The 19,404-nt window shown below is 46.0% G+C and overlaps 2 protein-coding genes across 2 annotated transcripts; one reads left to right on the top strand and one right to left on the bottom strand.

Moving 5' to 3' along the window:
• Positions 1–302: 302 nt before the first annotated feature.
• Positions 303–9,511, bottom strand: Mrps11 (mitochondrial ribosomal protein S11). Its single transcript, XM_041678290.1, has 6 exons — positions 9,318–9,511; positions 9,085–9,192; positions 4,136–4,234; positions 2,309–2,438; positions 1,211–1,276; positions 303–636 (listed from the first exon to the last, which is right to left on the bottom strand). The coding sequence occupies exons 1-6, from the start codon at positions 9,380–9,382 to the stop codon at positions 529–531; spliced, it is 576 nt and encodes a 191-aa protein (XP_041534224.1). The 5' UTR covers positions 9,383–9,511; the 3' UTR covers positions 303–528.
• A 169-nt stretch (positions 9,512–9,680) lies between these two features.
• Positions 9,681–19,062, top strand: Mrpl46 (mitochondrial ribosomal protein L46). The gene is made up of 4 exons (XM_041653356.1): positions 9,681–9,938; positions 11,231–11,420; positions 12,235–12,408; positions 18,683–19,062. Exons 1-4 carry the CDS (start codon positions 9,711–9,713, stop codon positions 18,931–18,933), a joined length of 843 nt encoding a protein of 280 aa, XP_041509290.1. The 5' UTR covers positions 9,681–9,710; the 3' UTR covers positions 18,934–19,062.
• The last annotated feature ends 342 nt before the right edge of the window (positions 19,063–19,404 follow it).

A 19,404-nucleotide genomic window follows, 5' to 3' on the forward strand; every position in this document is an offset into this window, starting at 1 on the left:
GAGTATAAAGGACAGACACTCCCAGGAAACCTGAACTTCAGAGAACCCCCCTCACCCCCCTGCTAGGGCTAACTTCAAGCATGCCCACCACCTCTGAAATCTAACAGACTCCAGAGGACGGCAAAGAGCTCTCGCTCACCTGGGTAAATGCCCAGTTGTTGGCCATGACAGGATTTGGACACCTTGGTTAAGAGGCTATGGCAGTGTGAAAAGAAGGGGCACAGTGGATTGTAGCCCATTTTACACTATAGACTTCACGATCTTTCAGAAGTCTAACACCGGGAATAAAACCTGACAGCTACTACGTAGAATAGCCTTTTATTCTGAGAGCACAGCCGCAGCTGTGCTGACAGTTCCCACTCCCCCATGTCCCAGAGGTGAGCACTTCCTGCTCCAGCTGCAAGCTGAAGCAATGTTCTCCCGCAGGCTTGAGCACTGCCGGCCCCAGCAGCTCCCTCAGTGGCTTTTCTGCAGGGTCCACCTGGAGTGGAGACTTTAGGTTGGGTTCAAGTACATGCTTCCTTCCCGTCACAGCCTTCGAGCCTTCCGGGGCCGACAACCGTTGTGTGGGACAGGGGTGTTGTCTGTGATTGAGACCACTTCCAGACCCCCCATGGTCAGTCCTTTGATGGCAGACTGGAAGGATCAGAAACAGGAAATTGGTATGGTCTCCAAAATGATGATGACCCAGCATCTTCAGATAGGGCTCGAGGAAGGAGGGAAGCTCATGGAAACCTACAGTTCCAGTGCCCGCTGCCTCCATCCTGGACTTCACAATCTGAGCACAGGCTAGACCCCTGTGTTCCAGCAACATGAGCATTGTCTCTCCCAGGACACACACACTCATGCCCCAAGGCCTCATTCTTGTAAAGTCGGAGAGATGTCACCTCCTAGCCCCACCGGTCTCAGGACCCCCCTGAAGGCCCCCAGCACCTTGGTCTACACTTCTCCACGCACCCACTAGTCTGTGCTGAGGATGTGTTTATGATGGTTCCCCAGATATTCACTTTTCCATTCCCAGGGCTGACACGGAGCAAACACTCAAGAAGCTGAGACAAATGACATGATCTAGGCTCGCTCTGAGGGGCTTAGATGATTGTAGGAGTAACCGAGAGGAACTAAGGGGAGCGTTCACTAGGGGACATTTAAACTCCCCATACCTGGCTCTAAAGAACACTCACGCACACTGTGGAGAACCCTAGTTACTTACCCAGCGTCCTGGCCCCATGCCTTTCACCATAACTCTGATGTGGGTCACTCCCTTTCCTGTGGCTTTCTGGAGAGAAACAAGAGGTCAGTGTCCCAATCTCTGGCTACTGTCTCCAGAACACACGGGGTAATGGCAGCAGCACAAGTCAACAGGGAGGCAGAAGACAGAAGGAAGCAAAGCACGGAGGGTGGCCGCGGAGGTGAGCACCCAAAGAAGCTGGCAAACCCAGGCCAAGAACCAAGGTGACGGGGCTGCACTGCCACCTAGTGGACACTTCTAGATATTGCCTCATTTCCCCCCAAATGCAGACCAGCCTGTCCACTTCTAAAGTGGGATTTAGCATCTTTAGAGTTAGGTATGTGTCCATATTATAAACACACTCATTATGGGTCCTGGAAAACACCCAGAACTCACTCAAACACTACCGCGCAGAGGTCCCACAAACACTGACTGTGTCTCTTAACTGAATGTCCTCTGTCTGGTCGGTAATTACATCATTCTGAGTTTTGATCACTACCACACAGCCATCAATAGTTTTCTTATGTCTAGCTGTAAAGGTCCAAGTGTCCCTCCAGGAAGTAGTCCTGTTTGTCAGTGTACACACACTCATGAGGTCTCCACTACAGCAGGAAACATGCAGCTCTGATCCCAGGCTAATCTGGCTTCACATCAGGGTGCTGAACTGGCTGCCTGGCTTTGACCAATCCCACACAATCTGATTCTCTTGGAAGAGTAGATAACAACAGGGTCTTCTGAAGACATGGTAATAATGAACTATCTGAAATGTAGTTATTAATTTGCTTCTAAATAGTCACTCTGGGACTTGTGTTATAAGACATGCTCCCTGAATAAAATGCAACCCCTCACGCCATCCCACTGGTCTTTAATGGAAGGAGTTTGGTTCCTAAGCCTTCTTCCTTTTCTCCACTGGAGCTGAGAAAGAAAGCTGGTAACTTTCCCACAACGGCTTCTTTAAGCAGCTCAGAGTCAGGACATCTAAGAGGGGTAGGCAGAGCCCTCAGTGTTTCTAAATCAGGTCTGCTGAGAATTCTCCCCATCAGCCACAGGGAGAGCACAGCACTGTGGTCAGGTACTTACTGCGGCCGCTGCGATGCCGGCTGTCTGTGCTGCGATGCCGGTGCCCTTCTTGGCATTGCGAAAGCCTTCTGTGCCACAGGAGGCACGGGCCAGGGACACGTTAGTAGCAGACACTACCTGGATCTGTGTGCTTGGAAAAAGAGGCGTATAACTCTGCTACTGCTCAGGGAAGGAAGGAAGCTTGCTACAGTTCTTAGGAGCTCGAATGAGAAAGAAAAGGTCACCAGCTCCCTCTCTCATGTTAAAGAAAGGCTGCCAAATCATACACTAGAGTGCCATCACCCAACGGCAGGAGAGTACCACCAGAAGGACACATGTGTGCCTCAAGCCTTTCCCAAGGCAGGGGCTATGTTGGTTTAATATCCTTGTCTAGTGTTCTGTTAAAAAAAAAAAAAAGGACAACAGTGGACAGTTCCAGGTATCTTCCACTATAACAACGAAAATAGCAGTGAGGGATGGCTTGATGGTGACAGGTGGACCCACATGGAGGAAGGAGAGAACTCATCTGTGCAAACTGTTTTCTGACCTCCACATTGTTATGCTCCACCCCCAACAAATAAGCAAGAATATAATAAAGTATTTTTAAAAAGTCTATGAATAAATGCCTGGAGACCTGTCGCCTAACTCTGTTTCAACAATAAGCAACTCACGTCCATTATAGTGTTGCCTCTAAACCCTGCTCCCATCCCCCCATCAGTGGACTGTTATGAGGTGAATCTAAGACCTATCAGTTCAGTGTCTATCTCTAAAACACAAAGATGCATAAAAAATCCCACAAAACTATTTATCATGACAATTTATTACAGTGGATAATTTAAATGCTTATGACCACTATTCTGGGATCAAAAATTATTTTAAATAAGTGAAACTTTTTACTAATTTGGTCTTTAAGGGCAAATTATAATTAAGAATGACTTTAAGAAAATCCTAAGGTGTGCATCCTGTCTCCCCTTTGGTTATTGTCACCCCACTTTCTGCAGAGCTTTCTGGGCGCTCATGGGAAGGGGAAGTGAAGGGGATGCTATACAAGCTCTACAAGAGACCTGCTGGACTAGTACTGGCACCTGCCTGTGGCCTTGTTATGGCTGTCATCCTCTCCAAGGGCCTCTTACATTTCCTACACTGGACAGAAACATTCTGATGCAGGGTGGATTGAAAAGGCCACAGAAACAACAACACAAAGAAAGCAGAGAAGTTGTGTCTGCAGTAGTTCAAGAGGAGAAGGGAGCCTCTATGGGCCCTGTAACCTTTGTGCTACACACCGGAGGCCAGGACTATAGTCTCTGGTGCTGTATTCCAACTGTGTGGCAGGCAGGCTGTGACAAAATACAGACCACACTTCCAAGTGGGACTTGGCCTGCAAAGTTGTCACCAACACCCTGTACTTTCGTGGCCGACAGCCTGCTTGGGACCCGTGTGCGCAGCAGACAAGGGCCTCAGTCTTGCTGCTTTTATTCACATTACACTTAGTCCTGCAGGAGAAGGGGCCGTGCACGGGACATCAGGGAAGAGGGCTAACGGGTTTGCACTTGTCTGGGAGTTGATATTCGAGTTGGTTTACTAATAAGTTATGTATTTGTAGATTGCTTCGCTCACAACAGGACCAGCTGCTTCTAATACAGCCCTTCTAACTCTTGCATAGGAATCCCAAGGAAGGCACAAAAATCTTAAAATTACAGTGTAACAAATCTATTTGATATTTTTATGAAACTTAAGTAATTTCCCCAAACAAGATGAGGCTAGCATCTGGCAACCCAACTTCTACTAGAAGAAGGGCTAAGGCAGAAGCAGCTCACAGGGGACTTGCTCATGCACCCCCTTTCTTACTTGTTGTGGGTTGCTTTAATGTGCGCGATTGGGATCTCCTCAAACCTCATCCCTGCCCACCGCAGAGGGCTTTCCTGTCCTGGAGCAGGAGGGTAAATGCTGCAATCAGAAGAAACATTTGTTTAATTTCCCAATTGTTCTTTAAATCAAAACAAACACATACATGCCTAAAAACAAAACAAAACAGGTTGTGTATAGCGATGCACACTTGTGATCTGAGCATGGGGTAGTAGTGGTGGGGGAAGCATACACACTGGGGGGTGGGCAGGATGGGAAAACTGAATCCAAGGCTAACCTGGGAGACACACAGCTTAGGATAGGCTGTAAGACTCTGTCCTTTCCCATAAAGACCTCGTTTGAATGTAATTAGCCCCCTAATTTCACAGGGAGTGGCACTATTAGGAGGTGTCCTTGTTGGAGGAAGGGTGTCACTGTGGGGGTGGGTTTTGAGGTTTCCTATGCTCAAGACACCACCCAGTGTCTCTCTCAGTCAACTTCTTGTTGCCTGCAGGATGTAGGACTCTCTGCACCACACCTGCAGGCACGCCGCCGTGTACCCTGTCATGATGATAATGGACTGAGCCTCTGAAACTGTAAGCAAGCCCCCTCAGTTAAATGTTTTCCTTATAAGAGTTGCATGGTCAGGGTGTCTCTTTACAGCACTAAAAACCCAAAGAGAAACCAGAATGAAAACTAAGAGTCTCTGCTTCCAGAGGGGCTCTCTGTACCTCTTCCCACACCTTCTGGACACCAGTGTTTCAGGGTTGGGAACACTGGCCTTGATACTGTGCTGGGCTCGGGGTCTTTTAGTCTTAGTCTAATTTGCTTGCTGGGTTTCCCTGGGGCCATAGTCTTCATCTTCACGTAGAAAATTCAACTCTAAACAGACACAGGACCAGCAAGGGAGGCCAGGCTTTGGACCGAGGAGAGTGGTCTTGGGTCTGAGCTTTGTTCTTTAAAGATTGAAACACACAAGTAACTGTCATTCAGCATTTCAGATGGGAGTAAACCTGCTGTTTCACTATGCCTACACACCTAAATCAAGCGCAGATTTGTACCCGACACCCACGCTATGTTTCTACTATGCTGAAATCCGTTTTAGAAAATACGCTACCATTCAAGCACCCCCGGCTCCATCTGCTTCTCAAGGGTTATTTTCAAAAACTCAGCACAGCGCATTCTTTCCTGGGGGCCTGATTTTAGCGATGATGTGCAGCCTCTGTAGGTGGCTGGCCTATCAGTTTCTGTACTAAGAAGAAAAGTGTCCCAGTTCTGTGGATGACACTATTATTTCAATGATCATCGTTTTCCCACTTTTTTTTTTTTTTGTTGTTGTTGTTTCCTATGTTGACTTGGGAATGAGCAAATACAAGTCTAAGTCTGAGTAAAACTGATACAATCCCCTTAGATAGCAAGATTTTGAAACCAGGAGCTCGGGCCATTTACTCTAGATGGCCAAGATCAGGCCTCTAAACTTCCCAGGTTCAGGTGGGCATCGTAGTGCATGCCTGCCCGTAATCCCAGCCAGGAGGGTCACCTTGAGTTTAAGACCAGCTATGATGACAATGCTCCTGGTCATACTGGGATACATAACAAGAGTCAGCCTCAAAACAGGCTCACTATGTTAGACCAGGCTGTCCTCAACTGCAGGGATCCGCCTGCTTCTGCCAGCACTGTACGGGGATCAAAGGTGTGCACCATCTGGCCTGGCTTAATTACATAATCTTTAAAGATGCAAATACAAGCACCTAAAGAATGCCCCCTGGTGGGAGAAACAGAGTGTCCAGATGGGCAATCCAATGCCAAGCGGTCAGCTCTGAAGTCAGATGCATACAAGTAATATTACATGGACTGATCAGGTTATATTTATGTAGTTAGGAAAACACCTTCCCAACAATTAAAAAAAAAAAGGCCTTAAATTTGAGAGAGAAAATGGGGGTATAAGGGAGGGATCAGGAGGAGGAAATGGGAGAGATGATATAATTATATTTTCATTTCAAAAAGTTATTTAAAAATGGAAACACACTGCAAAAACCATAGCCAGGGCTTGGTGTTCTCTGGCACTACTTCTGTATAACTGCAGATGGGGTCAGCAAGGTCTCCAAAAGCCTGCACTTTAATTTCTAAACCTTGTCTCCTTCAACCATCATCTGTCCTCTGTCCGACCTTGACCCTTGGGGTCACAGCCAGCAGTTATCATTGCCAGCCGTGCATTGCAGCCTTGGCTTCAAGCATCCCCTACCACTCTTGATGAGCCCATCAGATGTCTGTCACTCCATATACCTCAGGAACCTCAGCTCGACTAAAGTCTAGTCTCAATTCCCCTCTTACGTCATTACTTTATCCTGGCAAACTCCCAGCCCTTATTAAATCTGAGTCTGTGCAAACACTGCATGGCCGACTGGGCTCTATAGCAGGGTTTTCAACTGACAGCTGGGACAAGACACTGCTGGAGGAGGCTGTCCTGTGACAGCAGGGAGCGTGGTAGCATCCCTGGCTCTAGTCCACTAGATTCTATCTTCTAATTTAGGACCACTAGAGCTTTTAGACACCGCTAAAAGTCCCTACCAAGAACCACTGCTTCGTTTTAATGACATTCCAGCATCAAGTAGGCTTTCGAGATGCCTGACAACCATTCTCAGTTCAATTATCCTTCCATTCTCCAGGAGGCCTCCTCTACACTTCCTTTTGTCTCCTTAACCATCCAGCTCCTTCTATTTCCTCAGGGCCAGCTGATGACCTCTACAGAGAAATAGAATCAATTAGACTTTCTTCCAGCTACCACCACCAAACATCTGTGCCCAGGGCCATTGAGGACTCTCCTGTCACAATGTTCCGGTTGCCTATTAGCCCCACAAGGACTCTGTTCCTGCAATGTTACCACTTCAGCATCAGGCTTTCCCAGAAGCAAAACATACTGTCACATCATAAACATAAGATCAAAACAAGAAGAACAAAAAGTACCCCCCACCCCCCAGGTTCCCAAGAACTTCTCTATTCTCCTTTATAACAAAACCTCCTTAAGGAATGGCAATACTTGTTTATTCTCCTTGAAACCAACCCACTCCAATTAGAAGTTATTTCCAATTCTCCATCAGGAAGGCAGGCTGTAGTCAAGGTCACCGACCCACTCTGTACCACTCAATCCAATGAGCAATCATGCTATCTGTCTGCAAACCCAGCTTTTCTGCAATTCTGAACATAGCTCCATTCCCTACTTTGTACCACGCTAAAAAGAAAATCTTGTCTGGCTTTCTTTCTACCTGTCTTGGGGAGGTTCTCTCTTTCACCGGTTCTTCCTTCCCCCAAATCTCTGTCTGTATTACATCTCTACTCCGAAGCTAGGTGTCTCAGGTTTTCACTTTTATTATATGTGGTTGTACAAGGCCATTTTAAAGCAAGTATAAGGCATCTCAAGCTTAGCCACACAGAGCTAAACTCCATCAGTCTCTGCCGTCTTAATATATAACAATTTGCTATTTTCCGTTGTTTAGTGCTCAAATTTGAGCCTTCACACCTCTCTTTTTCTCAACCTTTATATTAATAGCTTCTTAGCTGGGTGTTGATGAAAGCCTGTAATCCCAAGCACTCAGGAGACATTCCAGGCCAGCCTAGGTCACACAGCAAGACCTTTTCTCAAAACAAAACACCCAAGCCAACAAAATGGCTAAAATCCCACCCTGGTCCAGACACCTTCATTTTGACCTAGACTGTTTTTATTGCCTTATAATTGCTCTCAAGTCTTCTCTCCGCTTCCATCCTTGCTCCCTGTAGCTTAACATCAATACAGTGGGCAAAGGCTCTCTAAAGAGTAAGCAAGGTTGCTGGGGCTGGGCTACACTCTTAGAATCTAAGCACTCATGAGGCCAAGGTAACAGGATTATAAATCTGAGCCTAACCTGGGCTGCACAGCAGGGCCATCTTAAAAAAAAATAAATTAAATGTCATCAACTCTCCCCAAAGCTGGACAGATGTAGCCCTGCTTGGTTGCCAGCTTGCTGGACAGGGCCTTTACTGTTGGAACTGGGATGTAAGGCTCACAACCCTCAAAGTACCTAAGATTGCCTAACTGACTGCAACAGATTGGATTAAATTCCATCAGCAGTCCCTCACTGCCTACAGAGGGTAAAGTGTAAAAGCGCCAGGGCAACAGGGAAGCCCGACGCCATGTGTCTCCTCCCAGAGGTATCACCCACCATGTTCTCCACAGCTTGACTTTCCAGACCGCTGCCTCTGCCTGGAATGACGCCTCTGGTCTTGCCCAGCTCAATTTCTTTTCCGATCACCTCTGCACTCCAGGGTACCTTAAGTCTTGCCTGACTTCCTCAGGAATGCCTTACTCTAAAGGTCCAACCTGTTCTTACCTCTATTATTCTGATCAGATTATGGTTAAAACAGATGCGCCTATATCTTTCTGGGAAGTCTGTGAATCACTTGGGGGGTGGAATAAACCTTCTGCATTCCAGTACTTATGGTACTTAAAAGGTATTAGATTTTTCAGTAACTGTTAAATAGATGTGAAGTGAACGTATATGAACAAGTTACATTTGCGGAAGGCAGGATGTCACTTCTCAGGGCTAGGCGCAAAACTAATGCTGAGCCTTTGACCAACTCTAATGCAGTTGGTGTAGTTCCTCAAGTCATTTTGTGCTGGTGGAAGAGAAAGTTGCTAGTCGGACCTAAAGCCTACCTCACAAGGAAAGAAAACTGGTACTATGTATGTACGACACTCAGTCAACTGTTGCTAATTCAACAGCTACTTTATGCACCTCTATCTTCACCAACCCCTTTAATCGTTATCTTCATTTTGAGAAGGATCAAACGCTGCTTTGCATAAACTCCCACAGATGGCAAATGACAGGAATTCACTTTTTCTATGACTCTGGAGGGTGGCGGGCAGAAGTCACAGGATGCAAGTGTCCAGAAGCCTGGACCCACTTAGCCCTCACCTGAAGCGGCTTGGAACCGCTTCCTTTTCAGTTTTCTGCTTAATAGCCGCGTCTTCTAACCTCGGGGCTCCGGTGTGGATAGTCTGAGCTGGGCCAACCACCACAAGCCTGCAAAGAAGAGCTCGGTGAGGGACTGGCTTAACGGTCCTCTGGGAGGTTCAAGTGGCACATCGGCCTGGGAGGCAGGCGGGAAAGTTCGAGAGTGGCCGTGGGCTCGAAAGGGCAGCCTTTACCTGGTCATCCCATGTCCAGCCCAAGACCGCAGGAGCCACGATCCTGCGTTTCTTACAGCCTGCATGATTGAAATTGACCCTCGTCAGCTCCCGTCCGCGGCGCCGGGCCGAGATGGAGTCAGCACCATGAGCATCTGCGGGGGAGCACACAGAAGGGAAATCACCCGATTTCTCTGAAATTCCCCCTTGAGTATTTTTTGTTCAAGTTTAAATGCTCTATAAAAATCATTTATATGGGACTCTCTCCCTTTTTAATGGTTTAATTAAGAATTTCACCTCCCTCTCCCAACTGCAATGGTTCTGCCCCTTCGCCGGTCCGCGTTGCCTCATGGGAACGTGGGGTTGGCTGGGAGCCGCGCGGGCAGCCGCGGTGCCTTGTGGGAAGGCGGAAAGATGGCGGCGCCCATGGGGCGTACTCTGTTAGGGGTGGCTAGAGGCTGGCGACGTCTCGACAGTCTCTGGGCAAGTAGCCCGCGTTCTCGCCTCCTGTCCCTTGAGGCTGCGCCCTCAGGCAGCCGGTCTCCATGGCGCCTGTTAGGTGCCTTGTGTCTGCAGCGGCCACCGCTGATCACCAAGCCGCTCACCCCATTGCAGCAAGAGATGGCGGATCTACTACAAAAGGTAAGGCGGGCTTCGGGGTGCTTTGCGGGGAAGCAGCAGTTCCAAGCAGGCCTCGATTCCATGGTGACTCTGGTACTTTGTGTGACCTTGAGCAAATCATTTCACCTCTTGATCTTTAGTGACATCTCCGAGATGAAAGTTAACCTTAGTGAGTTAGGTTAGTTTAAAGCAGGTGTGCGACAGAGTTTAATTGAATTAGCTTATTTTCTCCTGGGCACTCTGTGTGGATGGTTTACTTCTTGTACATTCAACACAGCAGGGAGCCGTTGGTGAACAGGAATCGCTTCCTGTAAATTAGGCGCTGGCAGATGACAGCGTGGTCTTTTCGAAGTGGTGAGTGTTAGGAAAAGCCTTGGAGACAGTGGGCACTCCGTAAGATGCACGTGCTAAAGTTTGCTTTGTTTTTACCTCAGGGAGCAATTTCTGTGAAGGGCAAGTGAGGAAACATGGGCAAAACCGCAAGTGTCGATGCTGTCAGGGTGTTGAGTCTCTGTAGATAGTGATGAAAAATCTTACCTGTCCCTACACTTCGAGGGGCTTTTGTCTTGGGAATACGAATATAAGCTCTTTTCAGTGCTTTTTGCTCATTGATTTACTCTCTTGACCAGTTAGGGGTGGTCAAGTACCCCACAAGTATTCATAGCTCATACTGTGTGTCACTGTTCGAAGTGATCCATGCACAGTTATGGATAAGATAGGCACATAGCTATAGGTTCCTAGAGAGTTTCCTGTACTAGAGTTAGGGGTGCAGCCAGTAACCAGTCATATGACTAATTACAGACTTTGGTAAGCGCTATAAAAAAAAAAAAGGACACAGAGTACTGGAAGAGTTTTACACAGAACCACATAGGTTTGATCTTCGTGAGAAGTATCCAAGATGGCTTGATGAGAAAGCGGTACTTAAGTTGAGAAGGGAAGGATGAGTAGACATCTGGGAGGAATAGTGTGAGGGGGGATATTCGAGGAAGAAGGGATGTTGTAGTGTCTTCGAGGCAGGAAAGTGCCTGAAGAGATGCTGACCAGAGACCCATAGACCTAGAGTGTGGGGTGGGGTTCACAGTGCCTCGCCACCCCTCTGTTCTTCCTGGCAATCTTGGTCTCTATCACATTCTGACATTTTGGCAAATTTCCCTCAAGCTGATAGTCCAGTGGGCCTTTTTTCTTCTTTGCATCTGTATAGTGTTTTGATTATATTTCTGAGTGTATTAAGTGATGTGCTTCCAAGCCTGCCAAGGATGCGGTAGTTTTGTTTTGTTTTTTTTTTCTTCTCCTTTTCCTTTTCAACTCTCCAGGTGGAGACAGAAAGAAGCCTGTATTCAGACCACGAGCTTCGTGCTCTGGATGAAGCTAAACAACTAGCAAAGAAGAAAGCTGACCTTTATGACGATGACCAAGGCGAGCAGGGCATTACACTTGCACAAGACTTAGAAGATGCGTGGGAGCAGGCATTCCTACAATTCAAACCTGGAGCTCGAGTGACAGGTTTGTGACTTAGGCCACCCTCAAGGAAGGGAAAGTGAGGTATTCTGATTTCCTGGTGAAGGTCAGTCACCTCATTACTGCTTTACATTTTAATAGCAAGTAGCATCAAGAAATAAAACAGTTTCCAGGAAAATAACATTTTTCCCCCTATTCCTTATAATCCCCCTAACCCAACATTTAAAAGACTTAAGCTATTTTTAGGGGGAGTAAAGTGTCTTTCTCTTTCTGTTAAAGCTTGCAATTATTGTTTGAATTTTACCTCTGCTCTGGATCAGAGACTGGGAAGAATTAAGTCTTCTCTCTCTAATGCCCGTTTTATAGGAAGTCACTTTGAGCCTCTTGTCCTTGTTTCTAGGACAAGGACTAAAGAACAGAGGCAGTGGGGTAGCAAGATCCCACTCATGCTGTTAAATCCAATGGGCAGGTTTGCTTGTTTATTTGTTTTGTTTCTTGAACTGTGTGTATGTGTTGCTGAGGACTGAACCCAGAGCCTCCTGCTTGCAGGGGACATGCGCTGCCTCTGAGCTGTATTCCAGTGCTTATGTTTGAATTGTTACAGGCATTGCTTCTTTTCCAAAGGCTTCAAGTGCACTGTGCTCATGAGAGAAGTTCAGCTCTGGTTCCAATGCTTACCTTTTGGTTTAAGTTAGGGTTATACTTTGGCTATGAGTTCTTAGAGGACAGGGCTTGAGGAAGTCGAAGGAAGGCTCTAAAACTCAAAATCCTTGGTTTTGGAAGATCAGCCTTTTTTATTTTTTGTTTTTCTCTCTCTCTTCTGATCTCTTCTGATTTCTTCTGATTGTCCCTTTTGTAGAAGCTGATAAAAAAAATGACCGGACCTCGTTGCATCGGAAGCTTGACAGGAACCTTGTCCTCTTAGTCAGAGAGAAGCTTGGGGATCAGGATTTTTGGATGCTCCCTCAAGTACAGTGGCAACCTGGGGAGACCCTTCGAGAGACAGCTGAACGAATCCTGGACAAACTATCAGGTAACTTCTTTAACGTCCAAAGACTCCAGGTTCATTTCAGGTTGACTGTGATTGGACATAAGGCTAGAGAGGGAGATGTTTAATGGACACAGAGGAGTAAAATTCTCAACACTTGAGAAGCAGAGGCGGGAATCCCCATGAGTTCAAGGACAGCCAGAGATATATAGTGAGACCCTTTCTTATCCTTCCCCCTTCCCCCCCCCCCCCCCCCGCAAAAAACAAACAAACAAACAAAAAAACCCAAAAAGCAAACAAACAAAATTCTGGCAAGGATTTTCCTTAGAACCAGTGAGTACCCCGTGTTAGTGTACTGAGATTTTAGTGCATTGAACACCTTCTTAATTCTCCCCTCCCCTCCTCTTCCTTTCCCTTCCTTCTTCAGTCCCTGTCTTTTTCCTTCTTCTCCTCTTTGTCCTCCTTTTCCTTCTTTTCTTTCTTTTTTTATTGGTAGCCCAGGGTGGATTTGAATTTCCTTTGATGTACTTGAGGATAACCTTGAACTTTTGATCCTCTTGCCCTCACCTCCTACACGTTGGGATTGTATGCTTGAGCCACAACACCCAGTCCTTAGTGGGCAAGTTCATTCCTGTGCTGGGAGATGGATTTCTAGTTCATTGCCTTAACCACTTAGCAATGATTACATTAATCAGAATTATTTCTTTTTCTTCTTTTTATTTATTCTTTGTGTCTTTCATATCATACATCTCCATCTCATTCATTTCCCCATCACTTTGGGTTCACTCTCTGTCCTTGCAAATTTAAATTTAAGGGAAAAAAGAAAAAAAGAGAGAAGGAAAACCAATTATTCTCATAATATCATCATGGAAGCTGCAGTGTGACACAGTGAGTCACACAGTGAACCCTTTTATTCCTTTATCTTTACTTGTAAGTGTTCATTGCAAAGAGCCATTGGTCTGGTTCAAGGCCTCTGGTTTCTGCTACATTACTGATGCTGGTCCCTCACTGGAACTCCTCCTGGTTATCCTGCTGTTGCCCTGTGATGTGGAGATCCTACAGCTTTGGGTCTGCGGGACTGACCCCTTCACATGCTCCAGCAGATCACAGATGGCGTGGATGTTGGAGTGGACCAACATATAATCCTGGTTCTGGGTAGTTGCAGGGTTGGTCAGCTTGTCAACTCTCCCTTGTCCTCACCACCAGGACGAGTTCTTCTGCATTGATATGCAAGAGGTGGGGCAAATTCTCCAGCTTTCCTGTCTTCAGGGTTGGATCGCTCACACCTACACCTTCAGGACTATTAGCAGAGGCCCCTTGTTCATTCCTGGCTACCCAGACTAGGAAATAATCACACAGAAACTGTATTATTTAAACCATTGCTAGGCCAATCACTTAAGTGTATTGCTAGCTAGCTCTTATCTCTTTGGTTAACCCATTTCTATTATTTTGTATTTGCCACGAAGCTCATGGTTTACTGGCAAGATTCTGGAGTGTCTCCTTGCCTGCTGCTACATAGCTTCTCCCTGACTCTGCCTCCTTTCTCTCTATGTATCTCTTCCAGCCTGGCTATATTCTATTAAACCATTGGCCAAAAGCAGCTTCTTTATTCCTTAACCAATAAAAGCAACATATATACAAAAGGACCTCCCACACTCTAGGGCCATCTCTATTGTGTGTCCAGGTGTGGCATAGGGGCTGCTCTCCCTAGTGCTGCAGCTGATGAGGGGCAGGGACAGTTCTCCTGTTCTCAGGACCTCAGGGCCAGCTCTGCCACCTGTCTCAGTCATTGCTGGGCGGTGTGTATCTCTCGCCTGCCCATGCTGCCATATGACAGGTTAAGTAACAGGGACAGCTCTTTTATGCTTAGAATATCGGGGCTGGCTTACCCACGTCTCTGCCAATGGGGCTGGCTCTGTTATGTTGCCCACTTGAGGTGCAGGGCCTGCTCTCCTGCGTGTTGGCAGTTGGTAGTGGGCAGGGGTAGGTCTTCTGTCTGTCTTACAGCTCCCTCACCTGGGTATCGATGGGGGACATCTCTCCCGCACCCATGCTGTCACATGACAGGTGAGTAATGGGGACAGTTCTCCCGTGCTCACAACTTCAGGACTGGCTCACCCGCACCTCTGCCAACGTGATTGGCTCTATTGTGCTGCCCCGGTCAGTTAATCAGAATTCTTACTCAGGAAATAAAAGTTTTGTTTTTCAGTACTAGAGATTGAGTATATGGGACCGTGGTACCAAGAAGCAGTGTTGGGAATATAGGTCAGTGATATAGTGCTTCTGGGTACCATCGTTTATCCACTGATTCAACTAGAAACCTCAGTTGAAACTAGAAATTCTGATGATTGTTTCTTTGGTGTTTACCTGGTCTCACTAGACTACTGTTAGTGTTTGGGGCCATCTAATTCTTGGGAGAGGCTCTTCTGTGTATTGTAAGCATCTTTGGCCTGTACTCACTGTTGCCAGTAGCAATATTTCATTCCCACTCCCAACCCTACCCCCCCAGTGTAACAACTAAAAAAGTGTTCCTGCGTATTGCCCAGAGAACAAAATTAGCATGGGTGAGAAACACTGTGCTGGGAATGCCAAAAAAAGTTCCTCCTTGCTTTTGTTTTACATTCTCAATGCTACTGACATGTGTTTTCTGAATAAAATCTCTTGTCACTTCTTTGCAAAGAATTCTTAAGTGTTCTTCATAAATATGCCTGTACCCACACAGAGCCTACCAGTTCTTATTCCGGTCCCAATCTCAGCAGCTTAGTGAGTTAATCTATATTCCAAGTTCTAAGGCAGCAGAGCCTTGTGTTTCTTGAATCAGTGGCTAGTCACACATTTCTGCTGTGCACACACCCTCCCTTTAGGAGAGTGTTGTCTCCAGGTCAAGAGCTCCTCTAGTTCTTGCTCATTCAAGCAGTTTACACAGCAGACAGTTTCTGTGCCTGCTGTTTTCCAGGCCTGTCTGGTGATGGACTGGGCGCTCTGCCTGCTCCATGGCTACTTGTGCTGTCGCGGAGACTGTGTTCTTTCACTCATGCTACTGCACCAGAATGGTTTATTCACACATTTCATTCTAGCGAGAATTCTGAATTCCCCGAAGGTCAGGACAGACTCTGTTCCTCTTCACGAGTTTTCCACAGTATTTGGCACAGAGTGGACACTGGCTGGTGTTGGGTAAGTGGATTTGGTAATAGTGTAGGCACCTAGCCACTTGATTGGCTCTGCCACCAGGATAAGTGCTCCTGGAAAATGTCAAAAGTTTGCATGCCCCTTGGTCCTTTCTCACTGGGGCTGCTTTAGCCAGCAAAAGAGGCAACAGGGTACAGTGGAATGTGGGGGCTTTGTTTCCCTCAGCCACTCAGCCATCATAAAGGGATTGGCAGTTGTACACACTCTCAGGTTCCCTTTCACAAGTGTGCATGACCAATGCTTGCTCAGCTCTGCCTTCTCTGTGCCTTGTGGAAAGGGTTCTGCCTTGGCACTGTGCTTTCTTTGAACATTCCTATTGAGTAAATGCTAAAGAAAGTAAAAGTAGGATATCAATAGGTATGTTTATATTTAATATATAAAACTTATATTAATAGAAAATTTATTGCAAAGTTCATAAAGTAGCAAATTTAAAATAGAACAGCAAAGAAAGTTTACACAATACATATGTAAGAAAAGTGAAAATACATTCCTTCTCCACTGACTCCACACTTTTGCAAGATGAAATTTCTAGAGTGGAATCACTAGGTAAAGGTGTGCATGTGGGAGGATTTGGGAAGTATGCCTGCTCGACTCCATTGTGCAGTGATGACCTCTTCAGGAACTGTTTGTAGTGCCTGCTTACCTGGACCTCCCCAGCACATGAAATAGCCCTGTTTGTAGCTGTGCAGTCAGTAGAAATAATCTCTCTTGAATTAGTATTTACCTCTTTGCTATTGAGACTGACCATCTTTTCATATGCTCAGAGGACTGGCTAGTTTTGTGTGTCAACTTGACACAAGCTGGAGAGAGGAAGGAGCCTCGGTTGAGGAAAGAAAGGCCTACTTGAGATCCAGCTGTAAGGCTTTTTCTCAACTAGTGATCAATGTGGGAAGGCCCAGCCCCTTGTGGGTGGTGCCATCTCTGGGCTGGTGGTCCTGGGTTCTGTTAAGAAACCAGCAAGCCTGGGAAGCAAGCCTCTGCATCAGCTCCTGCCTCCAGGTTCCTGCCCTGTTTGAGTTCCTGTCCTCACTTCATCCAGGACTATGATCTGGAAGTCTGATCCAAATAAGCCTTTTCCAGAGGTAGGCGGATCTCTGTGAGTTCGAGACCAGCCTGGTCTACAAGAGCTAGTTCCAGGACAGGCTCCAAAACCACAGAGAAACCCTGTCTCGAAAAAAACAAAACAAAAAAATAAAAAAAAAAAAAAACAAATAAGCCTTTTCCTTCCCAGCTTGCTTTTTGGTTGTGACGTTTCATTGAAGCTATAGAATCCCTAGCTAAGATACTCAGTGTATTTCGTAAGTCTGTGAACTGTCTTGTTTGTAGTGAAATGTTTTTATTTTTTGACTTGATAATATTTTAATCTGTGTTTTCCAGATTATAGAAAAATAATATGCTTTTTTCAATTAAGTTTGGAGAGTTGAGGAAAGTATAAAGAAATATACCAATATCATCCCATCTCTCCCAGACGTTTAGTATAGCATTTAAATGCACATTGTATGTAAATCTATCTGGTGCTTGAATGTTTTGCTAAGCTGGAGAACATTAATTCATGCATTCGTTTAATGGTTCTCAGTATCGAGTAAGTGTGGTACGAGAAGTATGTTTTCCTTCTCAGTGGTAATGCTTACTGACGATTTTTTCCTTGCATTCTTTTAGAAATGTTTCTGTACATATTCAAGAACATGATTATTTTTAATTGAAAAATTAAATTGCTTTTGTGTGTGTGTGTGTGTGTGTGTGTGTGTGTGTGGTCATGCACATGCCATACTCAGGTCATCCACTTGGTGGCGAATACCTGTCCCCACTGAGTCATCTCCGGAGTCCTTTATTCCATTTCTTTTGAGATAGGATCTCACTGTGTAGCCCAGATTGGCCTTGAACCCACTAAGTAGTCTACTTTGGCCTTGAATTTGCAGTCCTGTTGGCCAAGTCTCCACACTGTGGATGACAGGCATGTGCCACAATGCCTGGCTCCCAAGTGCTTCTTGGTACCTGAAGTTATTAGTCCTTTGTTGGATGTGCTGAAAATGTTTTTTTGAGTCTGTCTTTCTGTTGTTCTTTGAGACAGGATGGAATGTAGTCCAGGTTGTTCTCAAACCCACTGCATGGCTGCAGATGAGCTTAAACTGCTGGTTCTCTTGCCTCAGCCTCCCAGGAACTGGTTGCTTTGGGAACCGTAGTGTCACTAATGCACGCCACTCAAGTTTGAAATTTTGTCCTTGCAGTTTTCTGTGTGCTCTAGTTTTTCTCTGAAAGATGTGAATTTTATGTGGGCAAATATAATGTTTTTAAAAAAATAATAATCTTGTTTTTGAAGGTTGGGGCCCCTCTTGAGATGTAAAATATCAACATTGCTTTTTTAGTGAAAAATTTGAAAATATATTGTAATTCAAAAAGTACAAATTGTTCATGAAATCATCATTCAAAGTGAACAAATCTTTTATAAAGATTCAATTAAGTCTTGGGGCCACAGTGTCAGTGTGAGTTCTGAGGTTGGTCTCCAACTCTGTTTTTCTGTTTAGCTAACTGTTCTTCAGGTTCCATTTGGTAATTCTCCATTTTGCCATCTTTGAAGTGCTAGATTTGGGTTATTAGCTCCTTCTTGGTTGCAGACCGCAGAAGCCAGATCTGCCCTGGATGTGGTGATGCCTTCGATCCCAGTACTTGAAACGCTGAGGCAGCGTGATCACCACTCTGTGGCCTGGGCTACGTAGAGGGGCTAAGCTAGCTAAGGATCTTGAAGGAAAACAAGACTTTACTTCCGGAAGCTCCCTCATTCCCACTCCCCTAAAGGTTGAACTGGAGACCTTCTAGAGTTGACGAGCTTGGCTCTACAGCTGCCAACTTTCTCGGTCCTGTTTCAGCAGCTGGTGGCAGGGTTAAAGGCGGAAGCCAGCTGCTATGACTCCTAGATGATGTTAACTGCACCGTGGACTTCAGGCCCACAGAGGCAGCCTGGCACCCGGACTAGACAGCATTTGGTTCGAGGGGAGGAGCCTCCTTTCAGGACTGCCACACTCATGGCGATCATCTTTAGCTCTCTTAGAAGTGACTTTTCTGAGTCTCCTGTGATTTGGGTGAAGAAGCAGATGGCTGTACCCTAATCTTCCAATTCTTTTCTCTTCAGAAAACAATATGGAAGCCAAGTTCCTAGGAAATGCACCTTGTGGCCACTACAAGTACAAACTCCCCAAGGCAATGCGGACAGAGAGTGACATTGGGGTCAAAGTCTTCTTCTTCAAAGCTCTTCTGCTCACAGGAGACTTCTCACAGACTGGGAAGAAGGCCCGTCATGTGTGGGTCAGTAAGGAAGAGCTGGGTGACTATCTGCAGCCCAAGTACCTGGCTCAGGTCAGGAGATTCCTTCTGGACGTTTGATGGACGCAGCTGCCTGTTGATCTGCACATAAGTCAAGTACTGGGACCTCAGGAACAATGCTCATGCCCATTGACGGGGACTGTCAAGCACCAAACTAAGTTCTGAGAATTAAATGTGTTTGTCATTGTGTTGGATTTTGGTTTGTCCTTGGGGGACAATTGGCTTTGCTATATATCAAGTAAAAGCATTATGTTACAGTGACTTAACAGACCGAGTGGGCCGGGAAGAAAGAACAGAGGAAATGAATTGGCCTAAATTCCCGACTTCTGAGAACGTTTCTGGGCTCATGAAAAGCCCAGTTCTATAGCTTCACAGCTGTTTTCCACTTTCCTTTTCCCATTCCACTTGATAGGAAGGACACACCTTCTTTCTCTCCCTCCGTTTCGGAGGTTTTATATTTAGACAGAGATTAATCACTTCTTAATCATTTAGTCATTTGAAAGAAAGTTCCCTTCTCTCCAGCCTATCAGT

The sequence above is a fragment of the Microtus oregoni genome, unplaced genomic scaffold, assembly GCF_018167655.1.
Source record: "Microtus oregoni isolate MIOR12 unplaced genomic scaffold, Mior012 000000F_ref0000247, whole genome shotgun sequence".
Classification (NCBI taxonomy): Eukaryota; Metazoa; Chordata; class Mammalia; order Rodentia; family Cricetidae; genus Microtus; species Microtus oregoni.